Source organism: Silene latifolia, chromosome Y (assembly GCF_048544455.1).
Source record: "Silene latifolia isolate original U9 population chromosome Y, ASM4854445v1, whole genome shotgun sequence".
NCBI classification, from domain to species: domain Eukaryota; kingdom Viridiplantae; phylum Streptophyta; class Magnoliopsida; order Caryophyllales; family Caryophyllaceae; genus Silene; species Silene latifolia.
Window position 1 is genome coordinate 365654317 of NC_133538.1, and position 26663 is coordinate 365680979.

At 44.6% G+C, this 26663-nt stretch overlaps 1 protein-coding gene across 1 annotated transcript; it reads right to left on the bottom strand.

Moving 5' to 3' along the window:
• Positions 1–9843: 9843 nt before the first annotated feature.
• LOC141627225 (large ribosomal subunit protein uL1z) lies at positions 9844–15560 on the bottom strand. The gene is made up of 6 exons (XM_074440608.1): positions 15383–15560; positions 15233–15268; positions 13845–14064; positions 12864–13029; positions 12561–12766; positions 9844–10120 (listed from the first exon to the last, which is right to left on the bottom strand). The coding sequence occupies exons 2-6, from the start codon at positions 15235–15237 to the stop codon at positions 10067–10069; spliced, it is 651 nt and encodes a 216-aa protein (XP_074296709.1). The 5' UTR covers positions 15238–15268; positions 15383–15560; the 3' UTR covers positions 9844–10066.
• Positions 15561–26663: the final 11103 nt, after the last annotated feature.

Consider the following 26663-nt stretch of genomic DNA (forward strand, 5'->3'; position numbering starts at 1 on the left):
ATTTGCTGAGGCTCCCCTTCCGGATCAGCTCTTCAATGGCATTCTTCAGATGCCGGCAGTTGTCAGTTAAGTGGCCGGTGTGGCCGTGGTACTCACGATCGGCTCGTGTCACCGTCCCCCTCGCCTTGGGAGGCCTTTCCCACTTCTGACCCTCGTTCTTGCTCAGGGCAAAGACCTCGGCAGTAGATACGACCAAGGGGGTGTGACCATTGAACCGCTTTTGGTAGTACGGTCCTGAACTCCCCCCGGCGCCCGCCGAGTTCTGTTTCCTGGCAGACTTGTCAGATCGTGACCTATTATTGTCACGGCGTCTTTCATCCGGGTTGTCCTCCCGGCGGCACTTTCTCTCTGAGTGCCCGGCCTCGCTGGGGCCTACCCAGGTTTTGTGGTAGTCCTCCACCTTTATGGTTTGGTCGGCCATCTTCCTGGCGGAGTCTAGGTTCAGGCCTCCGCACTTGATGAGCTCGTTTTTTAAGTCTCCTCTCGGGAGGCCTTTCATCGATGCGAAGGCCGCCGGTTCATTGCTCACTCACGAATCTGCTGAACCTTGGCGTCGAACCTCTTCACATAACTTCGGAGAGACTCGCCTCCCTCCTGTCTGTTAGTCAGGAGATCCGATGTCTCGACGGCCCTCCTCTTATTGCAAGAATACTGGGCCAAAAATGTGTCCCTTAGGTCGGCATAACAGTATACCGACCCATTGGGTAGCCCCTTGTACCAACTTAGTGCCATCCCATGCAGAGTCGTTGGGAAGACTCGGCACCAAACCTCATCAGGTTGCTCCCATACCGACATGTAAGACTCGAAAGCCTCGGCGTGGTCGGTTGGGTCGCCTTCTCCTTTGTATGATATGGGTGGCAACTTTAGCTTAGTCGGCACCGGGACCTCTAGGACATAGGCATCGAGGGGCTGTCTGACCACGTGTCGAATGACACGCGGCGATCGGCTCCTCGCATCCTTAGTCCGGCTCCTCTCCCCGTGGCGGGAAGGGCTTCTTCTCCGACTCTGGTGAGTCGGGCTTCTTCTCCGACTTTGGTGAGTCGGACTCCTTTCACTCCTATGGGGCAGGCCTCGTCGGTGCTGCGGCGACACGGTCCTCCCGCGAGTGCGGGAAGGGCTCAGGTCTACCACTTGCACTCTGGGCTCCCCCGGCGTCTTGACATGGTCAGCTTCCTCCAAGGCTTCGTTCAAGTTTCTCGGAGTCACTTTTTGGGCCCTGGTCTCTTGTGGGGGTGCCGCCGCTCTTGTCGTTGTGACAGTGTGAGTCGGCGTGCTACCCATTAGTTCCAGGAGTAGCTTCGGTTAGCCGCATCAACCACATGTCCCATGATGGTGACTTGGTCGGCGGGCGTGGCGTATTTTGTTCTATTGGCATCCCGTACGTCGTATCGGTGATACGGCGGTGGGGACTGCCGATTTCGAGTTGTGGAATGTGTCATCTTGGCGAGTCGGTTTCCACAAGCACCGTTTCAAATAAGTTTCGACATCTTCTTAGCTCGTTGGGTGGGTTTTGTTTTTTTTTTTTTTTATTATTTTTTTTTTTTTTTTGTAAGGGATTTGACTAGCTTCTAGTATCTTATCCCCACAGACGGCGCCAATTGTTCCGGGTGTAATTCCGAAGCAGTTATTTGTTACCACTCGTGGCTCGTAGAATGACGTCTTTGGTTGAATCCTTCTTTCGGCCTCTCCTGAAACAATGAACGAACTGAGAGCTCGGCTTTGGCCGAGCGTACTCACTCCGACGCTCAAGTCAGTGAACTTAAAGAGATAAGTTGTGTGTTACTTGGCGAAGTATATGTTGTAGAGAGATAAGGAAGATATTACCAGATTATGAGGTGTTTTTGGTTAGATTGTGGATCCTTTCCTCAATGAGAGTTGAGGAGTATTTATAGACTTTCACCTTTTGTCACGTAGTGGCCAAGTGGCCAAGTGGCTAGCAGGTGGAAAGACTGATGTACCCTCGGCCGAGGGACCCATGGCAGGCCGGCGGGCCCTGTTGACTCCATGTCGAGGGGTCTTGGATATGAGTACGCGGATATGTGCCCCGGCTGGCTAGTTGTCCTAGCCGAGGCACAAGAGACAGGCCGACAGGCTACGTCGGTTAGGCTGTCTAAGTCGTTGACTTGCTGTGGATATCTTTGACCTTGCTCAATATGTTGACTCGGTCAGCGGGTGCAGAATATGCCCCATCACCCTTATTATTACTTCATTAACATGAGCATTATATTATATGATATCATATGATGATATCACATGATAGGATGATATAATATTTCTATAAAACACGGGTGCCAAATTCCAGGAGTGTTAATTAAGAATTAACTAACCTCTCTCCTGGTTTCGTTTCATTCATGAACACGATTATAAATTTTATGATCTGAAGATCCTAAAATTATAAATTTTGGAACATACAAATATTACAGTCCACAAATTAAAAATTAAAAATTACAGTACAAATACATGAATCCAAAAATAATCTCTGGAATTAAAAATTACAAAACTATGAAAAAAAATGAAATGCTTAGATTTTCATAAAAATTTAAAACAATAATAATAATAATGACATATCTACTTTGCAAGGAAAAAAAATAATAGGACTATAATACGGGTCTTCTGTACTAGGCCCGTATCTATGTTGTTTGTATTGGGCTGTGAGCCTAACCCTAATATGTACGTTCTATATATTTTGGAATAACAAAGAGAAAGAAGCAGATTGTCCATTTAGTTGTTTAGCATGGTATCAATGTTCCCTATCTCAAAATTAAAATCCTAAAAATACAAACCCTAGCCGTCACCATGACGAACGGTGATGGCGGCTCCGGGGCAAAAATCGACCCCTCCTCCCCGTATTATCTTGGTCCTCAAGATAAACCTGGTGATTCCATCACCCACATACGTCTTACTCTTGATAATTTCGAAGAATGGGCACACGAAGTCCGAGTTGCGCTCAAATCGCACCGAAAGTATGTTTTTGTTAATGGTGTCATTAACGAACCAAAACCTCCTTGTACGGATGATGATTGGGAGACCATACACTCTATGCTTGTCGCGTGGCTGTCTCGGACCATCTCCACTGAGGTACGTGCCTTGCTTCCGAAATTCGAAAACGCTAAGAGTTTATGGGATGCTCTACACGAGCGTTTTGGTGTTGTCGATGGGTCTCGCATCCATCAAATTCAGGCGGGTCTTCGAGATTGTCAGCAGTCCGAAGGGATGTCTGTCACGGTCTACTACGGAAAACTATGCCAATTGTGGGACGACCTTGACAAGCATCAACCCATTATCGAGTGTAAATGCTGCTCGGGCTGTACCAGTGCCAAGCAACATTTGGAACGTCGCGAATTAGATCGTTTACATCAGTTTCTGTTGGGCCTTCACGCGACACAGTATGCGTCTCTGAGGTCTGTGATTTTAGCGCAAACCCCGCTGCCGACAGTGGCTCGGGCTTACAACATGGTGTGTCAAGAGGAGCGTGTGTGTGGTCTCGGTCAAACCCACGAGGCTCCGACTGAAATTGCAAGCTTCAATGTTCGCTCACATAGTTCTATTCCTAATAAACCCCCGTCTCAAATGTCTCTAACTGAGCGTCAATCACTGTATTGTAATCATTGCAAACATAACGGGCATGACCGCAGCATGTGTTTCGATCTAACTGGAGAAGTACCTGATTGGTATTATGAGTTGAAAAACCAGAGGTGTGGTGCTGGCCGTGGGTCATCTACGCGTGGACGTGGTGGGGGGCGTGGCAGTGGGTATAACTCTCGCTCGCCGCAAGAAGGTGGCAGTCGTGGGGAGGGGTTTCAGTCTGACGCTAGCAATCACGTTCAAACCACCCCTTCGACACCTTCTGTGAATACATCTCAAGTTGCATCCACGTCCTCCGCGTCATCAGTAACGGTATATGGTACGCCTTCCCATGATCATTCCGGTAAGTGGTTAATTGATACGGGATGTTCTCATCACGTAACTGGTAATTATACGCTGCTCAGTGATGTTCGAAACATCTCGAATCGTGTTGTGGGCTTACCTGATGGCTCAAAAATCCTTGCTTCTCTTGTGGGTCGCGTGGATGTCACTCCGACTATCTCGCTCGATCCGGTTTTATATGTGCCTAAATTGACTTGTAATTTAATTTCGGCATCCCAGCTAAGTGATGCGTTGCACTGTGAGTTTATTACTAATGCTAATTCTTGCACTATACAGGACCGGGATACGAGGGAGGCGATTGGCACGGGTGAAAGGCTAGATGGACTCTACTACCTCTGTCAAAAATCGGAGGAGGTGAATTCGGTAACATCTGGGTCGGCTGTTTTCAAGCTCTGGCATAATAGGTTGGGTCATCCATCCGAGCAAATTGTTAAATTGCTCCCTTTTTTACGTAATAGCAAACATTCTTTGTCACAACCATGTGAGGTTTGTCATCGAGCCAAACATATTCGTAGCAGTTTTCCTTTAAGCAGTAATAAAAGTTTGAATGCTTTTGAATTAATTCATTGTGATTTATGGGGACCTTACGATGTTCCTTCGACGACCGGAGCACGATATTTTTTGACATTGGTTGATGATTTTTCACGGGGAGTATGGATTTATTTATTAAATGCAAAAACCGACGTCACTAATAAATTCCTCTTATTTATTGCCATGATTAAAAGACAATTTTCCACTGACATAAAAATTGTGAGGAGTGACAACGATACCGAATTTCATACATTAAAACCATTCTTTTCCGCACAAGGAATTTTGTTTCAGTCGTCATGTGTGGGTACCCCCCAACAAAATGGGAGAGTAGAGCGAAAACACCAACATATATTAAATGTAGCTCGAGCCTTGCGATTTCAGGGTGGTCTTCCTATTCGTTTTTGGGGGGAATGTGCTCTTGCTGCTGCGTTTGTTATCAATCGTACTCCTTCCCGGTTACTAAATAATGTGACACCATATGAGCTTATATTTAAGACACCTCCAAATTTTGACATCTTACGGGTCTTTGGCTCCTTATGTTTTGCTCATAATCAAAAGTCGAAGGGTGATAAATTTGCTAGTCGAAGCCGGAAATGTGTATTTATAGGGTATCCGTCTGGACAGAAAGGTTGGTACTTATACGATCTCGACCGTCAAGAATTTTTCGTATCACGTGATGTAAAATTTTATGAAGATCAATTCCCTTTCATTGCTCCATCCTCACGTCTAGTCCCTGCAAGTGCTAATTCAAATGACACTAATGAACCTGACTTGGTTATTAATTGGGACAATGAGCTCACACCTCCAGACACTACACCCCATGTCGATGACCACGAGGAAACGCCACCAGTTACTCCGTCCACCACTGGTGGGACACCCTTATCTGGTCCGGCTGGACCCGCCAGTGACAGCTCACCACCAACTGCCCCCATGGGTCGTGGTCATCGAAGTAAGATCCCATCAACGACTCCCCGTGATTATGTCCTCAATTTCGACAGTGATGATGATAATGATAGTAGTCCATCTAGTGCTGCTCCTCTCCATGTGTCATCGCCAACCTTAGGTACTCCGTATCCCCTAGCTAATTATTTATCGTGTAAGAAATTTTCGCCTCCGCATTGTTCTTACTTGGCAGCCTTAATGACCCACACCGAGCCTCGTAATTACAAAGAAGCTGCTCAAAGTGCAGCCTGGCGCACGGCTATGGAAACCGAAATGAAGGCTCTGGTTGACAATAAGACATGGGTACTGGCACCGCTTCCTCCCGGTAAGAAGGCTCTCGGAAGCAAGTGGCTATACAAAATTAAATACAAGTCCGATTCCACTATAGAGAGATTTAAAGCTCGTTTGGTTGTGTTTGGTAATCACCAAACCGAAGGAGTGGACTATGATGAGACGTTTGCTCCAGTCGCTAAAATGACTACTGTTCGGGCATTTCTGACCGTGGCAGCTGCGAACAAGTGGCATTTGCATCAGATGGATGTCCACAATGCCTTCCTCCATGGTGATTTGGAGGAGGAAGTGTATATGCGGTTACCTCCGGGGTTTCACTCTCCGGTGCCTGGGCTTGTTTGTCGGTTGAAGAAATCTTTGTACGGGCTCAAGCAGGCTCCTCGGTGTTGGTTTTCCAAGCTTGGGTCCGCCTTGAAGAGGTATGGTTTTTCCCAGAGCTACTATGATTATTCTCTGTTCACTTTTGTGAAGGGCTCGGTCCGCATTCATGTCCTAGTCTATGTTGATGATTTCATTGTCTCCGGGAATGATCTAAATTCTCTTGTTTCCTTCAAAGAGTATTTGCATAAATGTTTTCATATGAAGGATTTAGGTGAATTGAAGTATTTTTTGGGTCTCGAAGTGGCCCGTAACACCGATGGAATCTTCTTATGCCAACGTAAATATACTCTCGACATTCTTAAAGAGGCGGGTCTTCTGGGTTGCAAGCCTGTCTCTACTCCTCTTGAGCAAAATCATCAGCTGGGCTGCAGCAGTAGTAAATTCCTTGCTAACCCTGAGCCGTATCGTCGATTAGTAGGCAGGTTAGTTTACCTTGTTGTCACTCGACCAGACCTATCATATTCTGTTCATCTTTTGTCTCAGTTCATGAGTGCTCCTCGGGAGGACCATTGGAATGCGGCTCTCTGTGTTGTCTGTTACTTAAAGGGCACCCCCGGCCAAGGTATTCTTCTCTCTGCTCGGTCACCTTTGACGCTGTCCGGATGGTGTGACTCGGACTGGGCAAAATGTCCTGAGTCTCTTCGGTCCCTAACAGGATGGCTTATGTTTTGGGGTTCATCTCCCATCTCGTGGAAGACCAAAAAGCAGCCCACCGTCTCTCTGTCCTCTGCTGAAGCGGAGTATCGTGCCCTTCGTGCCATCACTTGTGAAGTTAAGTGGCTCAAGGGTTTACTAGGGGACTTGGGGGTGTCGCAAACCAGGCCCGTTGAAATTTTCAGTGATAGTAAGTCAGCTTTGCACATAGCTCATAATCCGGTTTTTCATGAACGTACGAAGCATATTGAGATCGACTGTCACTTCGTTCGGGATGCTATTCAGCTAGGACTCATTGCGTTGTCACATGTGTCGACTACTGTTCAGCTAGCTGATGTTCTTACCAAAGCTCTCGGCGTCTCTCAGTTCACGTCTTTAGTTCGCAAGTTGGGCATTTTCAATCCATATGCTCCAACTTGAGGGGGGGGTAATAGGACTATAATACGGGTCTTCTGTACTAGGCCCGTATCTATGTTGTTTGTATTGGGCTGTGAGCCTAACCCTAATATGTACGTTCTATATATTTTGGAATAACAAAGAGAAAGAAGCAGATTGTCCATTTACTTGTTTAGCAAAAAATGATAATAATAATTAGAATAATTTTTTTTAAAAAAAGAAAATTGACGCAAGATGACCAGCTTAGATTTTCGTAATAAAATAAAAATAAAAATAAAAATAATATTATTAAAAAAACAAAAAAAATGTTAGATCTAATTTGCATGTAAAAATGATAAGGGTTAATATTGATAACAAGTGTTAAAGGACGAGGTAGTACGAGGTTTATCACTAGAAAAATCAAAACCGGGAATAGAAATGGTGGTTGTGGATTCCCTGTGACGTGTTGACTAAATCGACGGCTAAAAAGTTGACACATGACTATACCGTGATGAGTAATATGAATGGAGACGGTGATGAGAGTAGTGAGTTCACTCGAATAAAAGCCCAGGTTTAGAAGCGATGAGTGAAGGTAAATCAGATTTGAGGGAGGGTGATAGAGATGAGTAAAGGGTGATTTGTTCTTTTTTTTTAACGGAAAATGGAGGAATGAGAGTGGGAGACTGAGAGGTGCGGACTGCGGAGTGATACAAAAATTAATAGGGTTTGCTTTGTGGGTGGGCTGGTGAGATGGGTTTTATTTGGGTTTTTAGTTTGGTGTTGAATCATTGTTTATTGGTAGGGTGTTCATCGGTCCGGGATTGGATCGGACCGGACAAAATTTTGTGGACCGAAGACTAAACAAGGGTAAAATATTGGACCTTGGATCGGACCATACTCTTATTGGTTCGATCCGGTCAGTATCAAATAAATGCATGGATCGAACCGGACCGGGCCATATAGACCAAACAATGGATTTGGATGTTTGCTTTATTATTTCTACGATGAATTTAATATATTAGGGAGTTAGAGTTTAGTTTGTTAATCCGTATGATAGTAGAATATGTTTAAAAAATAAATATCAAAATACTATTGTCATATTAAGAGAAATATTTGTTAATTATACATTTTTAATGATTTTCGTTACATAAGTTTGGTCCACGGTCCGGTCCGCGGTCCATTCGGTTTGGTTCAGAACCGGACCAAAAACCAAACTAACGTAAAAAGGTGGACCGGACCAAATAAAATATGGTTTGATCTGGTCCAGACCAAAATACACGGTCCGGTCCGGTCTTTGGTCCGGACCGTCGAATGAAAACCCCATTTTATTGGGTTGTTTTAAGACATAATTATGCAATGATTAAGTTTTCAATAATTAAGTTTTGACGAGGTTATAAAAGATGATATAATTATAGGCGAGCATAACCTGTAATGTATAGAACACAAATTCTCATTATAGACGGACACTATCCGTCTATACGTATAGACGGATACCATTTTCCCTCACAAAATACCCATTTGCCATAAAGTGGGAAGCACATGGGGGTGCCCCACCTTGTCCCTCCTACCCATTTTATTAGAGGTCTTTATCCGTCTGTTCGCTCCACCTGTCTATACCAAGACCTATTGTGTATAGAATGTTTTAGATTACGTATGCATTTTCTAACATGATTTGCATCGAATTATAGAGAGTAAAAATAACTTCCTCCGTCCTACTCATTAGTTATGAATTGAATTCCGCACAAAGACCAGCAAGATGTCAGAGTAAGGATTTTAATAATAATATTGTATCATAAATCTACCGCTTACACACGGACAATTTACAAGACAATATTACTGTAAATGGAAATGATAGGTATTGATTGATACACCTAAAGACTAAAAATGATAACTATTGACCAGGGCCGAGTGAATATATTATATGTACGTAGAATCTATAATTCTAGACTATTTATATTGTCATGACAGTGGACATTTAGTCACGTTCATTTATATGTTTATTTATTTTATTATAGCGATAATCAAATTTCTCATAGCATTTAATAGTAGATAACATATTTAAGCACTAGATCCGTGCATTATTTTGCACGGGTTTAAAACTAGTTTAAATGGTAAATAGAGGTATGTCGGTGGGGCCTTCATATGATAATTAACATAAATAAATAAAATATTTTGTTCATTTTTTCAAATATACTTAACTAACTCGGTAATACAACATATATTAAATATAAGGTAGAAGTATTTATTCATTAAATATAAGGTAAAAGTATTTATTTAATAATTATTACAAGTAAATATTATTTTAACTCGAATTTTAACTTGCAAATAACAAAAGAGATACATATTTACCAATGAGATGGAGGTGACAATAGCAAGTGTATTTGCACCAAGAGGTCATGTATTCGAGCCTCATCAACAACATTTTAGTTAACCACACGTCTAAAATTACTAACTTAACCCTACACTAACCAATAGATGTTAACTCTAATTTATCATATGTGACAATGTTATTGGTCATGTATGACTTTTTCCATACACCTCGTGTATGTGTAGCCTTTTTTGAATTCCATATAGAAAAACTTTTAAATCATAATTTTAAAATTTTTTGAAATAAATTATTCATAAGGTAAGTTTTAAAAAAAGTGCAACATTAAAAGGTGTTTTCATCAATTGATCCATGTTAAAATGAAGTCTTCGAGGTTGTAAGTAAAGAAGATTGGGTGTAGGAAAATGAGCCGACAATAACAACAAAAATACATCTATTAAATAAAGTCGTCAACTCGTCGCTGCTCCAAGTTACAATGAGCATATCATGAAACAACAGAATATTGAGCAGTTCAATAATGTCTCTGTATGCTAAACTCAAAATGATTACCACTATCCTACTTCCACAGTAGAAGGGAAAAAAGTGAAAGAAAAGGGAAAAAAACTCAAACAAATGATACGATGTTGGGAAGAAACTTTCTTAGAAGATGCGGTAGGGTCTTCCCATGGTACTCTTCAGGTACAAACACCTGACCTGCATTGACATAACCCCGTAACATGTAATCAGGCGCATTGTATGAAGATGATTAGAGTACTACAGGTAGCTAAGCAGCTTCAAAACAGCAAAAGAAAGGTGAATGACGATCTCCAATGGAATGTTTATGAATAATTAGTTCAGACTCCGGAGAGAGATGTTCAATTGGACCGCAGAAGCTGTGAAGGCGTATGCTTTTATTCCATTTGAGGTTATACTATAATCTAACATGATAATTCAGCTCCAATTTTCGTCCAAGCATTACGAATTTATGATCATCACGGATGATGTGCTGGCCTATTTGTGATTTTATGAATCCATTTTTGAAATAATGGTCAAAAATAAAATATTTGTCATTTTGGGTCGGTTTTGAAAATTTTTGTCAAAATGGTGTCCACGTAGGCTCGAGATTTCTGGACCTAAAACACGCCACTACCAATGGCGTGTTTATAATGAGTAGGGAAAGAAACTTCATTAAAAAATGGACTAAAACAAACACGCCATTGGGAATGGCGGGTTTCGGAGGGGAAACACGCCACCCCTTATGGCGTGTCTTATGAATTTTTTTTTTTTTTTTAAGTTCAGTCAGTTCAGGAAAAAAAATGTTGTAAAGACACGCCACTACTAATGGCATGTTTCCTTCACAAAACAGGTCTAGAAATCCCGAGCCTACGTGGACACCATTTTGACATATATTTTCAAAAACGACCCAAAACGACAAATATATTATTTTTGACCATTGTCTCAAAAATGGACTCTGATTTTATAAATGGAATAACTAAGACTAAATTATCAATAACTCCCTTTTATATATACTACGTTTTCAAATTTAGTGCCTTTTAATTTTTTTTTTTTCCAAAAATAAAACCTTTAAGGGCCTGTTTTTTTGGACTTAAAGTCGCTTAATATAAGTTCAGTTCTGTTCCTATAAGTTCAGTTCAGATTTATGAGTTTAGTTCAGATCCTATGAGTTCAGTTCACTTCAGATTCTATAAGTTCAGTTAAGTTCAGATCCTATAAACTCAGTTTAGAAAAATTATATACAGAGTATTATTTTTAAAAACCGCCGCAAAAACATTTGACAGTATTAATTATTCGATACATATATACATTATTATTTTTAAAACAAAATTATCACTCTTCTCATTTTTTTTTATCGTAATGTAACCGTAAAATGATGGTGATGGTGATGGTAGTAATAGTAGTAGTAGTAGTAGTGGTAGTAGTGGTGGTAGTAGGGGTGGTGGTAGTAGTGGTAGTAGTAGTGGTGGTGGTGGTAGTGGTGGCAGCAGGGCGGCGGCGGCAGCGGCAGCAGGAGTAGTGGTGGTGGTGGTGGTGACAGTGGTGGTGGCGGTGGTGGCAGTGGTAGTGGTCGTAGTGGTAGTAGTAGTAGTAGTTCTGCCCATTTTGCCCTTAACAACTCCATTTTTACATATCCATACTATCGAAACACCCAAATTTACATCTCAAATCCCTACTGCATTTAATCAATTTCAAGTTCTGCCCATTCCCATCAACTTATCCCCCATTCTTACATATTCAAACTTAAACAACCAAATTTACCTCTCAAATTCTTCCTGTATTTAATCCTATTCAAGTTACACCCATTCCCCTTGGTTAGATACAAGGAAGATCAACAAACAATCAAGAATCCAATAAACAAACTACTGTAATAAATTAATTTAATAAGATAAAACAAGAGATGCTTGGATAATACAACATAACACAACAAAACCCATCTTTCTGTAATTTACATATTCATTTAACCAAATTAATTATTATTTTTTCACTTCTTTACCAAATTGACAAAAACCAAGTTCATATATATTGTAGATTTCAATAAGGGATTGTTGACTAGAATTTGTTGTTCATGGTTTTCCTTTAATTTGTTCAATATCTTTGTTTGATTGCGTTTTTGTATACTAATTAGGGTTTATTTTAGTTCAGTAAATTAAGATTCCTAAATCCATCAATTGAAAACCCTAATTTCTTAAAACTTGATTCATTTAAAGTTTATTGTTTGCATTTAATTATTTATATGTAGGAATGTAATTACACCTCTTTTTAGTTGATTTCGTGTAATTATGATGGCAATTCGATAGAACAAAGGAGATGTATTTTGGTGTGAGAAAGAAGCATAGAGAGAGAAAAAAAAGATTAATTGTACTACTGTCTATGAGTAAATATTGAGAAGAATGATTATTGAAACTAAGTACAAGGGTATTTCGGTTAGAAAACACATTTGGGAGGGGAAAATTTGAAATGACCGGAATATGTATTTGGTATCAGAATTTACAGTTTTGATATTTTAAGGGAGTAAGTTTTAAAAAATATTTTAAAACGGAGTAATTCTAAAAAATGGGTATATAAAAGGGAGTAATTGATAATTTACTCAATAACTAATTATCCTTGGAAAAAAATAGGAGAGAAGAGAACATACATTCTGCCAGTTCTTTTTCAAGAGTGATACGAGGAAGTTGACGCTCATTTGAACATTCTGGAAAATCTGCTTCTCATCCATGCTGCAGTTACCAACGGCCACACCCATGCAAAGCACCTTCTTCAGCTGGAACTTGATGGTAGCCTTGGTCTCGTTCACTTTGTTTTCCAAGGGCTCTTGGTGGCTAACTAAGGTTGGGAACTTGCCTGAAAAAAGCACAAAGGACTTTTAGATTTTTTGTTAAAAGCTTAAACTCTAAACAACGAACGATTGATTTAATGTCGAATATCTTATTAGACTTGCCTGCCTTGTTGAGACCAGGACCGAGCAAACGGGGAATCTGCTTAATGACAGATTCAGAGGCAAGGAAAGCATGGTACTTTTTAGCAAGCTTCTTAACAAGTTTCTTGTTCTTGTTAAGCTTTTTCAATGCTTCAACATCCATGGATTCCATACCAATTCTCTCAGCCTATCAAAAGAAAATTACAAGTCCTATGAAAAACCACACAATACATGCAGAAACTGAAAATTAAGAATCAAATAATAACCCAAGTTTTAGTGAAAAAAAGTTGAAAATTAAAATAATCTACAGGAAGCAGATTGATAGGAAATTCTACTACTGAGAAGAACAATCCAATATGCTTGTGTTTTCAAAAAATGAAGGGTTAACATCCAAATTTTCCCAAAAACAAATTTCCCAATATAACTGAAGCCAACGTAGACGCGTCTTCCACGTGTTGTACACTATGTTACTATGATACTTCAGTTTTAGAAATTTAAGTGTACGCATAAAATCAAGTTAGGACAGGATCTGTGTATCCTTATTTACCAACAAACCTTATTCCTACTATTCTCCGCACTTCACTTCAAAACTCTAGATATTGTACCCAACTTTTTGTTTTGAAGACAGATCTCCTCACATATATCAGCGATAAAAGACAATACCCAAATATCTAATTTATTGGGGCATAGCCAGCTAAACACATTTATATGAAGATAACTTTACAAGGGTCCAAGCATATTGCACACATCCTACACAATAAATGCAAAAACCTCCGGAAAATAAAATATAAAAGATGTACCAATTATGAAGAAACTAGAGTAAGATCAAATGAAGTATTTATAGATAATAGATATATAAAGACATCAAAAACCTTGTGTTTTCAGAAACTATTACATAACAAAATGTCATGACTAACATCAAATAGCATAAAAGGGCTTTAAAATGCATGATATGCAATCTAATGTATATTTGCATAAATAGCTAATGCCAATCAAAGTTACCTCTTCTACGTGTTGAGCATCACCAAGCATGCAAACTTTCATCTTGGGACGGGGAACGTGGGGCACCTTCACAGAGCCACTGAAACGCTTATCCTTTTGAGGATCATAGTTCTTTAGACCAATCTGCAGCTCAATTGTCTCTGTAAACTTCCTACCCTTCTCCTTAGCATCACTAGAAATGCTGGTGATGGCTTCTCTCACCGCCTCACTTGATAACTTACTGCAATAATGAATTCAAAAAATCAACAAACCTAGATCCCAAAAACATTTTAGGAAGCACTATCATGTAAAAACAACAACATATCCCCAGGGCATTAATGACTCCCGTAAATTGCAAGGTAAGGGAAGTCGAGTGTAACCAGTTTTACCCTTGTCACCTTATGTTAACAAGGTAAGGAGACTGTTTCGGAATGAGCTAAGATGAAAATTGATCGAATGACTGGTACTTCACAATAGAAAGAAGCGCAGTCACTTTAGTGACCCATTTTGCTTTATTCCATCATAATCCAGAACCAAAAGAGAGAGTAATGATTCTCTGTCTCCATATAACAATAGAACCAGCCTTATCACGTAACATATGTTCAATTTTACAGTCAAAAATTTTACAGTCAAAAATTAACTGCGAAGCTAATTTTTTGAGATTTGGTGAGTAATTATTCCAAACCAAGGTCTGATGTGATAATTGCTACTTCAATTTATCAAAACAACAAAGTCTACAAAGAATAAAAACTACCCTATGCATGTTGTAAACTATATCGGACAAGAAAGAGTTTCGCCTTTTGAGGTGCCAGTACAATCACATTGTTTGACCCAATGTGACCCCAAAATCATCTGAAGACTATAAGATGATAAGAACGCATCATATACTCACATTCAACAGAAACAAATTCATAATTGCTCACCAAAGATGCCACGCTAAAATCAACTACGGAGTACATTCTTAAGCAATAGCAAAACTAGTATAGAAAGAAATGAAACTATATACTTGCTCCGGCATACTTATTTGTTTAAGTAACTTATTCTTTGTGAGGGGCATTTTAATCAAACTTAAACAAATGATTGCGACGGTGGGAGTAAAATATATAGCTTCTTATCACCATTTCAACCAAAACATTACTATTAAAAATATTCTACATATTTCGCTTTAATCGGCTAATTATCTACCAAAATCCACATCAAATTACACAAGTCAAGTAAAAATTTGTGTTATATTCCGTACAAAACAATAAAATGAACAATTTTTGGAACGATAAAACAAGATCTAATACAACTAAATTACATAATTATATATACTAATATCAAATCATAATATTAACAAAAATACTCTAAAAACAACTGAAATAGCATAAATTAAATTAATTGAACAAATAAGATTCAAAAACAAATACCTCATGACGAAATCCCGAAATCGCAATCACCAAAACCTAAATTACAAAGAGACGATTGAAATCCTCAGATTAAATTGAAACTTAATCAGTTAAAATTTATAATCAACACTAAAGACAAAGAGGGGAGAGATATTGAAATCAGAAATGTACCGAGAAATTAGGGTTTATGAGTGCAGCTGGAAACTAGAGGTATGAAATAGCGGTAGTAGAAGAGATGTTATAAGAGATGTTAAAACCCTAATGGGCTATTTTATTTAGTATGGCTTTGGTTGGGCTCGTGGGATGCTTCACATTTAGATGTTGAAGGCAAATTATACCCTACTCCCAGAAGTAGGGAGTAAGATACCCATGGTAGTTATAGACAAAAAAAAAAAAAAGATACCCATGGTAGTTACACAAATTCTCATTGAAGACATGACATATCCGTCACAAGCTGAAGACGGATATCATTTTACCTCACAATATACCCACTTTTTCTCTCTCTGCAACACTATTCATGTGGTCCCCTTTCTCCACTAACCCATTTTGTTACCATTTTATCTCACAAAATATCCGTCACAAATGGTAACCCGTCACAAGGGAGACCAATTGTGGTAGTTATACCCACTACATCTTTCATAGTACCTTTTTTTTCCTTTCCTAAATTTCTAAATTTATCAAATTTAAAATCCTATTGAATTTATTAAATCGTAGTTTTCTTTCATCTATTTGTATTCGAGTTTCATCAAATTTACAGTTCATAATCATTGTTCCGGGTGTAATTTCGGAGCAGGATTTGTTACCACGTAAGCTTGTAGAATGATGACTTTACTTGACTCTTCCTTTCGGCCTCTCCTGAAACAATGAACAAACTGAGGGCTCGGCTTGGTACCAAGCGAACTCACTCCGACGCTCAAGTCAGTAAACTTAAAAGGGATTAAGTTGTGTGTTACTTGGCACAAAGTATATTGTAGAGAGATAAGGGAGTTTATACCAGATTAGTGTGTTTAATTGATTATTTTCGGATCCTTTTCTCAATGAGAGAAGTGGAGTATTTATATACTTTCACCTTTTGTCACGTAGTGGCCAAGTGGCAGAGCAGGTGGAAAGACTGTTCTACCCTCGGCCGAGGGACCCATGGCAGGCCGGTTGGCCGAGTTGACTCCATACCGAAGGGTCTTGGATGTGAGTACGCGGATATGTCTCTCGCATGGCTGGTTGCCTAGCCGGGACCCAAGTGACAGGCCGACAGGATGCGTCGGTTAGGCTGTCTAATACGTTGACTTGCTGTGGATGTCTTTGACATTGCTCAATATGTTGACTCGGTCAGCGGGTGCAGAATATGCCCCATCAATTTGCCCCCAGCGTAGTCTATGCCGTGGTATGGACCTTCGATGAGTGTTGAGCGTATTCTGCGCAAGTTGAATTTCTTCCCCGGCTTCTTCTTCGTCGGCTTGGTTCTGCTAAGGCCGTATCATATCCCCCCTCCACATGGATGTGTAATGGACATCAAATGTGGAAAAGAAAATGGCGCTGGCTGAGACCGAGGTTGAGAGTGTCGTGTGCTTTTGATTGCCCCAGTAGGTCGCCAAGCTTGGTTGAACAGTGGGCCGTTTGGCAAGTAGATACCAAGGAGCGTGTTGAAGAAGATACGTCGATTGGCATTCGCCAAGGAGCGTGTTGAAGAAGATTTGTAAATCGTTTGTCGATTGACATTCCATGGTCGCATGCTTGACACGTGGCTCGGTGTTGATTGGTTGACGCTTCATGGGCTTTGCCCTGATTGGTCCGTTTCATGGGTTTTGCTCTATAAATAGAGCAGTTAGCCCCTGATTTTGGCCACCAAAAATTCACTTTCTCAAAAAAAATTTCTTCTCTCTAGCTTTCTTCGACGAAACTTCTCTCTAGTCTTCAAAGCGTTACTCGGCGTAACACTTTTCCAAGGTAAACAAACAAATTTTTTCAACTTTTTATTTGTTTAAGTATTTGTTGTCATGTCTTCTGCTAATGCTGGACCCAGTACTTCTGCGCCGGGGGGCGAGCCGTCGCATCCTGATGAGCAGGAGCCACTTGCCGTCACCCCGATAAGGTTCGGGGGTCCCCGGTCTCCTTCTCCTGAAATCGATGAGAGATATATGGAGGGTATTGATGATGATGAGGATGATGATGATGATGAGGCGACCCCTTCTGCCGTAGGAAGGCCGCTTGTTTCGGGTCATGGTGATGCCTGCTCGATTAGTCCTGACCGTGCCTGGACGAACAAGTTCGCCAGTTGTTCCGGTTCTGAACTTTTTGAACACCATTACTCCTTCGGTAGGGAGTATAGAATTGTTATCCCTAAGGAGGGTCAGGCCGTCATTTGCCCTCCCACGGCCGTATTTCGGCGTATACATCAGACACCCGGAGTATGGGCTCCGGTTTCCTCTGAATGAATACGTTCTTTATTTATTAAAGCGATGAATGTCGCCGTGGCCCAACTGCATCCGTTGGCCATCAGGACGATTGTTGGTTTTGTATGGTTATGTCTTTTCAAAGGGGAGGCCCCAACGGTGAACCTCTTCCGCCGGCTCCACCACCTTAAACAAACTACCCTAGGCGGCCAGGGGTGGTACAGCATACAAACCGAGCCGGGCTTCGTCACCGTCTCCAAGATGACGTCTTGCAAGGACTGGAAGGGGCGGTGGTTGTACGTTGAGGTTCCGGAGGACTATCCGCTGCCCCGGTCCTTCCAGCACCGCGTCAATTTGCGATGCGAGAGTAAAGGGGAGCATGATAGATACGTCTCCCGGAATAAGCTTAAGATGGACGCCAACAGGGTCCCTCTTAATGAGGACGAAAAACGGGCAATGAGGCTGTTTGAGGCCGAGAAGGATGGGACGCCGAAGGGATGGATGCCCCCGACGCAGATCGTTCTTCAGGATGAGCTGCTCTGCCACGTCGGCCTCATACCGGCCCTCGAACGGGGTGAGTGGGGTCGGTGTGAAGCCCATCTTTGCTTTTTATGTTTCTGCTTTTGAACTTGTTTTATTTCTTTTGCTTAACTTATGCTTCGTTTCTTTTGAGACCGATTTGGCCCGGGACTGTCTGTCTCTGCTCTCCAGAGGTTGGGACTTGACGAGAACAGGAGAGTTGTTGACCCGCATCCTAAGGCCCAGACACGTGATCGCCAACCGGCTCCTAACGAACTCATGGACCAGCAGTTGAAGGCATTGGATGTGACGGCGGCTCAGGCGAAGGTTGCCAGTAACATACCGCGCCGCAAACCAAAGATAATGTCTATGGCGGCGACGCGTCAACTCCGGTTCGATCTTGAATCCTGCGATCCAAAAGCGGCGGGGTCATCGATGTTGAGGAGGAGGTCACTGCATTGCGAGGCTCCTCCTTCTTTGAATAAGAGAAAAGAGACCGAGTCCGCCGCCGCTTTATTCGAGGCTCGGTAAAGAAAAGGGTCCTCCAACCAAGAAGGCCAAGGCTGGTACGGATCTAACCCAGGGCTCGGATTTAGCGGGCTCTTTAGGCATTCCTGATGACAGGCTCTCGATATGTCAATGAACGCGTTGACATGGATGCTTTGTCCGAATTTTTGTAGATCAACCTAGTCTGCGGCTATCGGTCCCTCCGAACGTCAATTAGAGAAGCGGCCCGTGCGGACGGGTGATAAAAATGCCACCGTCATCTCCTCCTCCTCCCGAAGCCTTCCCCGCCCAGATTAGGGCGGAGGGCATAAGGTTGTCCAAGATGCTGGCGAAGTGGGCTGACGTGGCCGGTGCTCATATTATGGAGCAAGAAAAGGTCATGGCTGAAGCTGCCCCTGTGCTTGAACGGCTTAGGCTCGAGCTTGCTGCCTCTAAGAAGGAGGCCGAGAAGTCGGCGAAGGACTTCCAGGCTGAGCGAAAGCTTAGGGAGGATGCTGATAAGGCGGTCCTAGCCGAGAGGGCCAAGGTTGAGGCTGCGGAGGCTGACGCCTTTAAGCTGCGGGAGGAGCGAGAGAAGCTTCAGGGCGCTTTCGATCATGCGGTTGATAAGAGGGAAGAATGGAAGTCTCTGTATACGGCTCAGGCGAAGGCGCACCGGAACACGAGGGCCATCCTTGCTCAGAGGGAGAAGGACATTGAGACGCTCCAAACTTCCCTTATCCCTGAGATGTGTGCCCAGTACCGGGACCAAGCTGAAGAGGCTACCAGGGAGGTAATCAGAGAGCTCTTTCCTGAAGGCTCCTTCCCGTGGCAAAAATTTGACCAGCTGCTTGATGATAAGGCGGCAGCATGGAGGCAAAGGTCATGGAGGAGGCAGAGGCGAAGAAGGCCGCCGAGGAGGCTGCGGAGAAGGCGGCCCATCTTTGAAAAGGTGAAGGCGGCCGGGAGGAAGCCGAGAGGGCAAAGGCAAACTGAAGCCGCAAAGTCGGCTTCTGGTCGCCCACGATGGTGATGTCTTTATTCGCTGCTGCGATGGCGAGCGAAAACAGCATAGGGAGACGGGCGGTCGTCACCGGATTCACCCGGCCCTTCAGACAGTTTCAGCTGTTCGGGGGCCAACTATTGAGCCTTTCCTCCCTGCCATCTTTTTTGGCGCTTTCAATTCTCATGTCTGTAACCTTTTGTTGTACCTTTCCCTTTTTTTTGTTGAACTTTGGTAGGTAGTGTTTAGGCTATCCTTATGGGGACGGTCGTCGACTTCTTTCTTGTATTACCTGTCAATACTTTAATAAGAGTTTGTTTATTTTGCCTCCGGCTCGGCCGAGGTCTTTATCTCATTTTCATCTGAGTTGTCTTCTTGCGTTTTTAACATATTGAGTGCTTTTTCGTTTTTACCTTCGGCCTGGCCGAGGTAGTTAGGACGCGCATCTCAATTGTACTTAAACGTCTTTAAACATGTTGGCGTGTCGGTCGCTTCCTCTTTCGCTCTCGGTCTGGCCGAGGCGTCAGATTTGCGTTTCCCAACCGCCGTTGTGAACATGTTAGCGTATCGGTCGTTGTGTCCCCGCCACTCCCGGCTTTGGCCAAGGCAATCGGGGTTACGGCGCGACAGCGTTCGTATCTATAGACTATATTGATCGCTTCCTCGTTCACTCTCGGTCTGGCCGAGTCGTCAGATTTGCGTCTCAACTGTACTTATACGTTCTTAAGCATGTTGGTCGCTTTCGCGAGTATCAACTGCTGTTGGCAGATCGCGTTTCCCTCGTCTCTTCCCGGCTTTGGCCGAGGCAACTGAGTTTACGTTTCGACTGCTTTCCGTATCTATAGACATATTGATCGCTTCCTCTGCCACTCCCGGATTGGCCGGGGCAGTCAGACTTGCGTCTCAACAGTGCTTATACGCTTTTTAAATATCTTGGCATATCGGCTCGTTCCCCCGTCACTCCCGGCTTTGGCCGAGGTAATCGAGGTTATGGCTCGACTGCGTCTTTCGTGACTGCCGTGGCGTCTACTTTGGTAGGACTATAGAGGGGGATTCTTCATTTTGATGGAAAACTTGGAACACTTTTCATTAGATACAATCATGCGTTAGGGTGCCCAAACGGTCTCGGACACCTCCGCCGCTATATGAAGTACTTTCTAAGGTTGTCGGTGTTCCAGTGGCTCATTAGAGGCACACCCTCCATGTCTGTCAGCCGGTATGTACCCGGCCTCATTTCTTCAACCACTTTGTAGGGTCCTTCCCAGTTGGCCGTCATTTTGCCATGGATGTTTCCTTTGTTGGTGGCGGCCGACTTTCTTAGGACTAGATCTCCTACTCTTAAGTCCCTTTTGTGGACACTTCGGTTGTAAGCTCTTCTCATTCTGTTTTGGTAAACGGCTAAGTTGAGCCGTGCCGCGTCTTGACTTTCTTCGACCAGGTCTAGGGAGGCTTTCAGGCCTTCCTCATTTTCGACTGGGTCAAAGGTCTGCGTTCTAAATGTCGCCACCGCTGCTTCTATTGGCAGGACGGCCTCAGACCCATAGACAAGGTGGAATGGACTGTACCCCGTTGCTTCTTTCTCCGTGGTTCTAAGGGACCACAGGACGCCGGGTAGTTCATCAGTCCACCTTCCCTTTAGATCTTCAACCTTCTTTTTCAGCCCGTTTAGGATTGTTTTATTAGCTGCTTCCGCCTGCCCGTTGCTCTGAGGGTGGTAGATGGAGGAGTATGCAAACTTGATACCGAGCTCTTCTAGCCAGTTCATCACCATGTCGCTCCAAAACTCTCGGCCGTGGTCAAATACCATGACTTGGGGCAACCCAAATCGAGTTATGACGTTCTCCCAAATAACCTTTCTTACTGCCGCCGTGGTCTTGGCAGGTACCGCGACAGCTTCGACCCATTTGGTGAAGTACTCAACGGCGACGATGAGGTACTTCCTTCCTCCGGAGGCCGTTGGAAATGGCCCTAATAAATACATCCCCCACTGTGCAAATGGTAGGGGGCTAAGTACTGGTTGCAAGTCTCGGGAAGGTGCGTGTATTACCGGAGCATGCATCTGACAGTTCTTGCACTTCTTGGTCTTAACTCTGGAATCCTCAAGCATGGTAGGCCAGAAGTAGCCGGCTCGGAGAGCTTTGTGGGCTAGCGTTCTTGCCCCCATGTGATGTCCACAGATGCCTTCGTGAATTTCTCACAAGATGAGCCCGCGTCGGGCCCGGGCCGACACATTTTAAAAGTGGTCTTATTACGGACCTCCTATACAATTCTCCTTCAAATACCAAGTACCTTGCGGCGATCCTTCTTATCTTCTGGGAGAGATTGCGGTCCTCCGGTAACTCTTTGTTAGTTTGTATTTCTTTATCGGAGTCATCCACGTTGTCTCGGATTCTATGTCGCCCACCATGCCGACGGTCTCAGTGATGCTTTTAGCATTCCTGATATCCACCAAAGACGGTTTCGGACATTCTTGATGCTTGAATCGCAAGTTTTGAGAGAGCGTCGGCTCGGTTGTTCTCGGACACAGGGATGCATTGGATTTGGAAAGATTTCAATTTTGCGGTGTCGCTTTTACCCTTTCCGGGTATCTTACCATCCCATCGTCTCGAGCCTCATACTCTCCTCTGATTTGGTTAGTCACCAATAGTGAGTCCGTCTTCAACACAATGTGTTCCGCTCTGCGGCTCTAGCTAGCTCGACTCCGGTTATCACCGCCTCGTATTCGGATTCGTTGTTCGAGGCCGAGAAGGTAAACTTCAAGGCATACTCAAACTCGTCCCCGTTTGGGCCGATGATAAGGATGCCGGCTCTGAGCCGTTTGTTCGTAGAGGACCCGTCGGTGTATACTTCCCATACGCCGGGCGCGATTCTTCTTGGTATGTGCACTCGGCCGGGGAAGTCCGCAAGTGCCTGCCCCTTTATCGAGGGCCTCGGCTTTGTATTGAATGCCGAAGACGGATAGCTCTCTTGCCCATTTGATGAGCTCTTGGGATTGTTCAAATTTTTCCAATGTTTTCTCCAATGGTTGGTCGGTTAAGACCGTCACGGGATCGCGTCGAAGTAAGGTTTCGGTTTCCTTGCGGAACGACGACAAAAAAGGCGCTTTTTCAATCGGTGGGTAATTTCTTTCGGCAACAACGGTGTGTATGGCTGATAAAGTAGATTGGGTGTTGCTGCTTGTCTTCTTCTCTGACGATTACGGCACTGACCGTGGCCGAGGTAACTGCTATGTATAGATATAGCGTCTCCCCCAGCATCGGCCTGGACAGGGTTGGGAGAGTTAGAAGATGAGCTTTCAGTTGCCTGAAAGCTGTGCTCTGTTCCTCCCCCCAGCTGAAGTCTTTATTCCCTTTCAAAACTTTGAAGAATGGGGTGCTCTTGTCGGCTGACCGAGAAATGAAACGGGCGAGAGCCGCCATCCTCCCGGTCAACATCATAACCTCTTTTCGACTCCTCGGCTCCGGTAGGTCCAGTATTGCTTGGACTTTCTCTGAATTGGCATCAATTCCCCTGGCGCTGACAAGCACGCCGAGGAACTTACCTGCCCGGACACCGAAGTTGCATTTCATTGGGTTAAGTTTCATCTTGTATTTCCTAAGTGAACAAAATGTTTCGCTCAAGTCGGCCAAGTGCTCATTTGTCGACTTGCTTTTTACAATAGCATCGTCGACGTAAGCCTCGATGTTTCGCCCTTTTTATCTTGAAACACTTTGTCCACCAGCCCAGTGTAAGTTGCGCCAGCGTTTTTCAAACCGAACGGCATCATTTTATATATGTATGTGCCGTGTATGGTGATGAATGCGCACTTAGGCATGTCTTCTTCGGCCATGAATACCTGATGGTACCCTGAGAAGGCGTCTAGCAGGCTTAGCATAGTGTAGCCTGCCGTTGCGTCAATTAAGCTATCTATTCGAGGCAAGGGATAACAATCTTGAGGGCATGCTTTATTAAGATTTGTAAAATCAACACACATCCTCCACCCCCCTGATGACTTCTTCACCATTACAACATTTGCTAGCCACTCAGGGTAAGTACAAGGCATGATAAAGCCTGCCTCTAATAGTTTGTCTACCTCGGCCTTGATGGCTTCATCTTTCTCGGCCGAGGAGTTCCTTATCTTCTGCTTGACAGGGCGAGCGTTGGAGAGTACGTTCAGCTTGTGAACGATCACCTCTCGGCTCACGCCTGGCATCTCGGCGGCTGAGTACGCGAAGACGTCTTTGTTCTTTCTCAGCAGGTCTAGGAGGTCGGCTCTGAACTTTGGCTCCGTGCCGACACCGACAGCGATTACGGTGCGTCCCCGGGTCAATCTCCACTTGCTCGGTCTCGGCTCCCTCGACCATGCTGACGTTGTTGGTGCTCATCGGATCACCCTCCTGTCGTAAGGATGGGCTCTTCCCCTTTTTTGATTTCTTCGCCACTTTGAGGGATTGCATGTTACACCCTCTGGCCGATAATTGGACATTGATAATTTCGTCTCTCTCGTCCTTTGAGACGAGCTTTTGTGCCTCCCTCCGGTCCGAGACATACATCAATGTCAGGGCCCGGATGGACATTACAGCATCGGCCTCGCTCAAAGTGACCCGACCTATCAGAACATTGTAGGCGGACGAACCATCAATGACCACGAACTCAGATAAAACGTTCTTGGCCGCATCCGCCTCGCCGAACATCACCGGCAACCTGATTGACCCCAGGGGTACCAGGCCGGCCCCAGAGAAGTGTACGGTGGGTTGGTGCGGGGATTCGGTCCTCAATCTTCGAGACCGAGGTTGAGGAAGCATTCCCTGAACATGATGTTCGTGTAGGCGCCTGTATCAATTAGGCACCTCTTAACCAAGTGGTTGGATATGTCCAGGTGGACTACCAGCGGGTCGCTATGCGGGGCTACGACCCCTTCGTAGTCTTTCTTTCCGATGGTTATATCGGGGACGGTGGAAGCGGGGATCGCTGTGGTGGGCACAAAGTTGATGGCTTGGTAAAACTCATTTAGGTGCCGTTTGTGCCCATTAGCTGACCCTCCGCTCTCGTTTCCTCCGATAACCACCTGGATCACTCCCATCCTTTGGAATACTGATTTCCTATTCGCCCCGTCGAGCTCGTTTCCGGGCCCCGCTACGTACTTGCCGAGGGCCCCCTTTGATCGCTCTTCGATGGCGTTCTTGATGCCGACGATCGTCGGTCTTATGGCCGGGCTAGCCGTGGTAATCGCAAAATTGGCTTGCGTCGCCCTCCGCCCTCGTCTTGGGGGGTCTTGCCTACTTCGCCCTTCATTCTTGCTCGGGGCAAAGACCTCGGCCGGTGATTTGACCAGAGAGGGTGAGACCGTGGTACCGCTTCGGGTGTATGGTCCCGAACTCCCCCGCGCCGCCGAGCTCTTTTTCTGTTAGATCTTTCGGCCGTGACCTATTCATGTCACGGCGACCTTCATCGGCGTTGTCCCTGGCTCTCCTCCTTTCTGGGTGCCCAGCTTCACTGTGGCCTACCCAGGTCTTGTGGTAATCCTCCACCTTTACGGCTCGGTCCGCCATCTTTCTGGCGGAGTCCAGGTTGAGGTCCTCGCACTTTATCAGCTCATTTTTGAGCTCGCCTTTCGGGAGGCCTTTCATCAGTGCGAAGGCCGCCGATTCGGTGTTCACTCACGGATCCGTGAGCTTTCGCGTCGAACCTCTTCACATAGCTTCGTAGAGACTCGTCCTCCCCCGTCGGATAGTGAGGAGATCCGATGTCTCCACGACCCTTCTCTTGTTGCAGGCGTCTTCGGGCTATGAAGTTATCCCTTAGGTCGGCGTAGCAAGATATCGAACCATTAGCGGCCCCTTGTACCAACTCGGCCATCCCATGCGGGTTGTTGGGAAGACTCGGCACCATACCTCGTCAGCCGCTCCCATACCGACATGTAAGACTCGAAAGCCTCGGCGTGGTCGGTTGGGTCACTATCCCCTTTGTATGATAGGGACGGCAGCTTTAGTTTGGTTGGCACGGAGACTCCGAGGACGTAGGCACTGAGGGGCTGTCTGACCACGTGTCGAATGACGCGTGGCGATCGGCTCCTCGCAACCCTAGTCCGGCTTCTCTCCTCGTAGCGGGAAGGGCTTCTTGCTGCCCGACTTTGGATAGTCGGACTTCTTTCTTCATTTCTTCGGGCGGGCCTCGTTGTTGCCGCGCGACTGTCCTCCCGCGAGTGGGGGAAGGACTTTGGTCTGCCATCGGCGACGTGCTCCGCCGGCGTCCTAGTATGCATGGCTCCTTGTATCACCCCTACAAGTTGTTCGGGGTCACTTTATGGGCCCTGGTCACTGCGGGTGTCTTTGCCATCACCGTCGTTGCGGCGGGGTGATCGGCGTATTACCCATCGGGTCCGGAATAGCTTTCATTTGGTGCATCGACCACATGTCCCATGACGGTGACTTGGTCGGCGGCGGCGATATTCTGTAGTATTGGCATCCCGTACGCCGGTTGAATTACTCGGCCGGTGGGGGACTGCCCAATCTCAGAATTAGGGACGGTGTCATCTTGGTAGAATGCGGTTTCGTCACTCACAACTACCTCTTGTTGTTTTGACATCTTCTTAGCTTGCTGGGTGGGTTTTTTTTTTTTTTTTTTTTTTGTAAGGGATTTGACTAGCTTCTAGTATCCTTTCCCACAGACGGCGCCAATTGTTCCGGGTGTAATTCCGGAGCAGGATTTGTTACCACGTAAGCTTGTAGAATGATGACTTTGCTTGACTCTTCCTTTCGGCCTCTCCTGAAACAATGAACAAACTGAGGGCTCGGCTTGGTACCAAGCGAACTCACTCCGACGCTCAAGTCAGTAAACTTAAAAGGGATTAAGTTGTGTGTTACTTGGCACAAAGTATATTGTAGAGAGATAAGGGAGTTTATACCAGATTAGTGTGTTTAATTGATTATTTTCAGATCCTTTTCTCAATGAGAGAAGTGGAGTATTTATATACTTTCACCTTTTGTCACGTAGTGGCCAAGTGGCAGAGCAGGTGGAAAGACTGTTCTACCCTCGGCCGAGGGACCCATGGCAGGCCGGTTGGCCGAGTTGA

What these genes read in the sequence shown, in the direction of transcription:
- LOC141627225 (XM_074440608.1), bottom strand. An exon ending in ATGCTCAACACGTAGAAGAG is followed by an intron (nt 13,030 to 13,844) that starts GTAACTTTGATT and finishes TTCTTTTGATAG; the next exon opens with GCTGAGAGAATTGGTATGGA. An exon ending in TCCTGGTCTCAACAAGGCAG is followed by an intron (nt 12,767 to 12,863) that starts GCAAGTCTAATA and finishes TGCTTTTTTCAG; the next exon opens with GCAAGTTCCCAACCTTAGTT.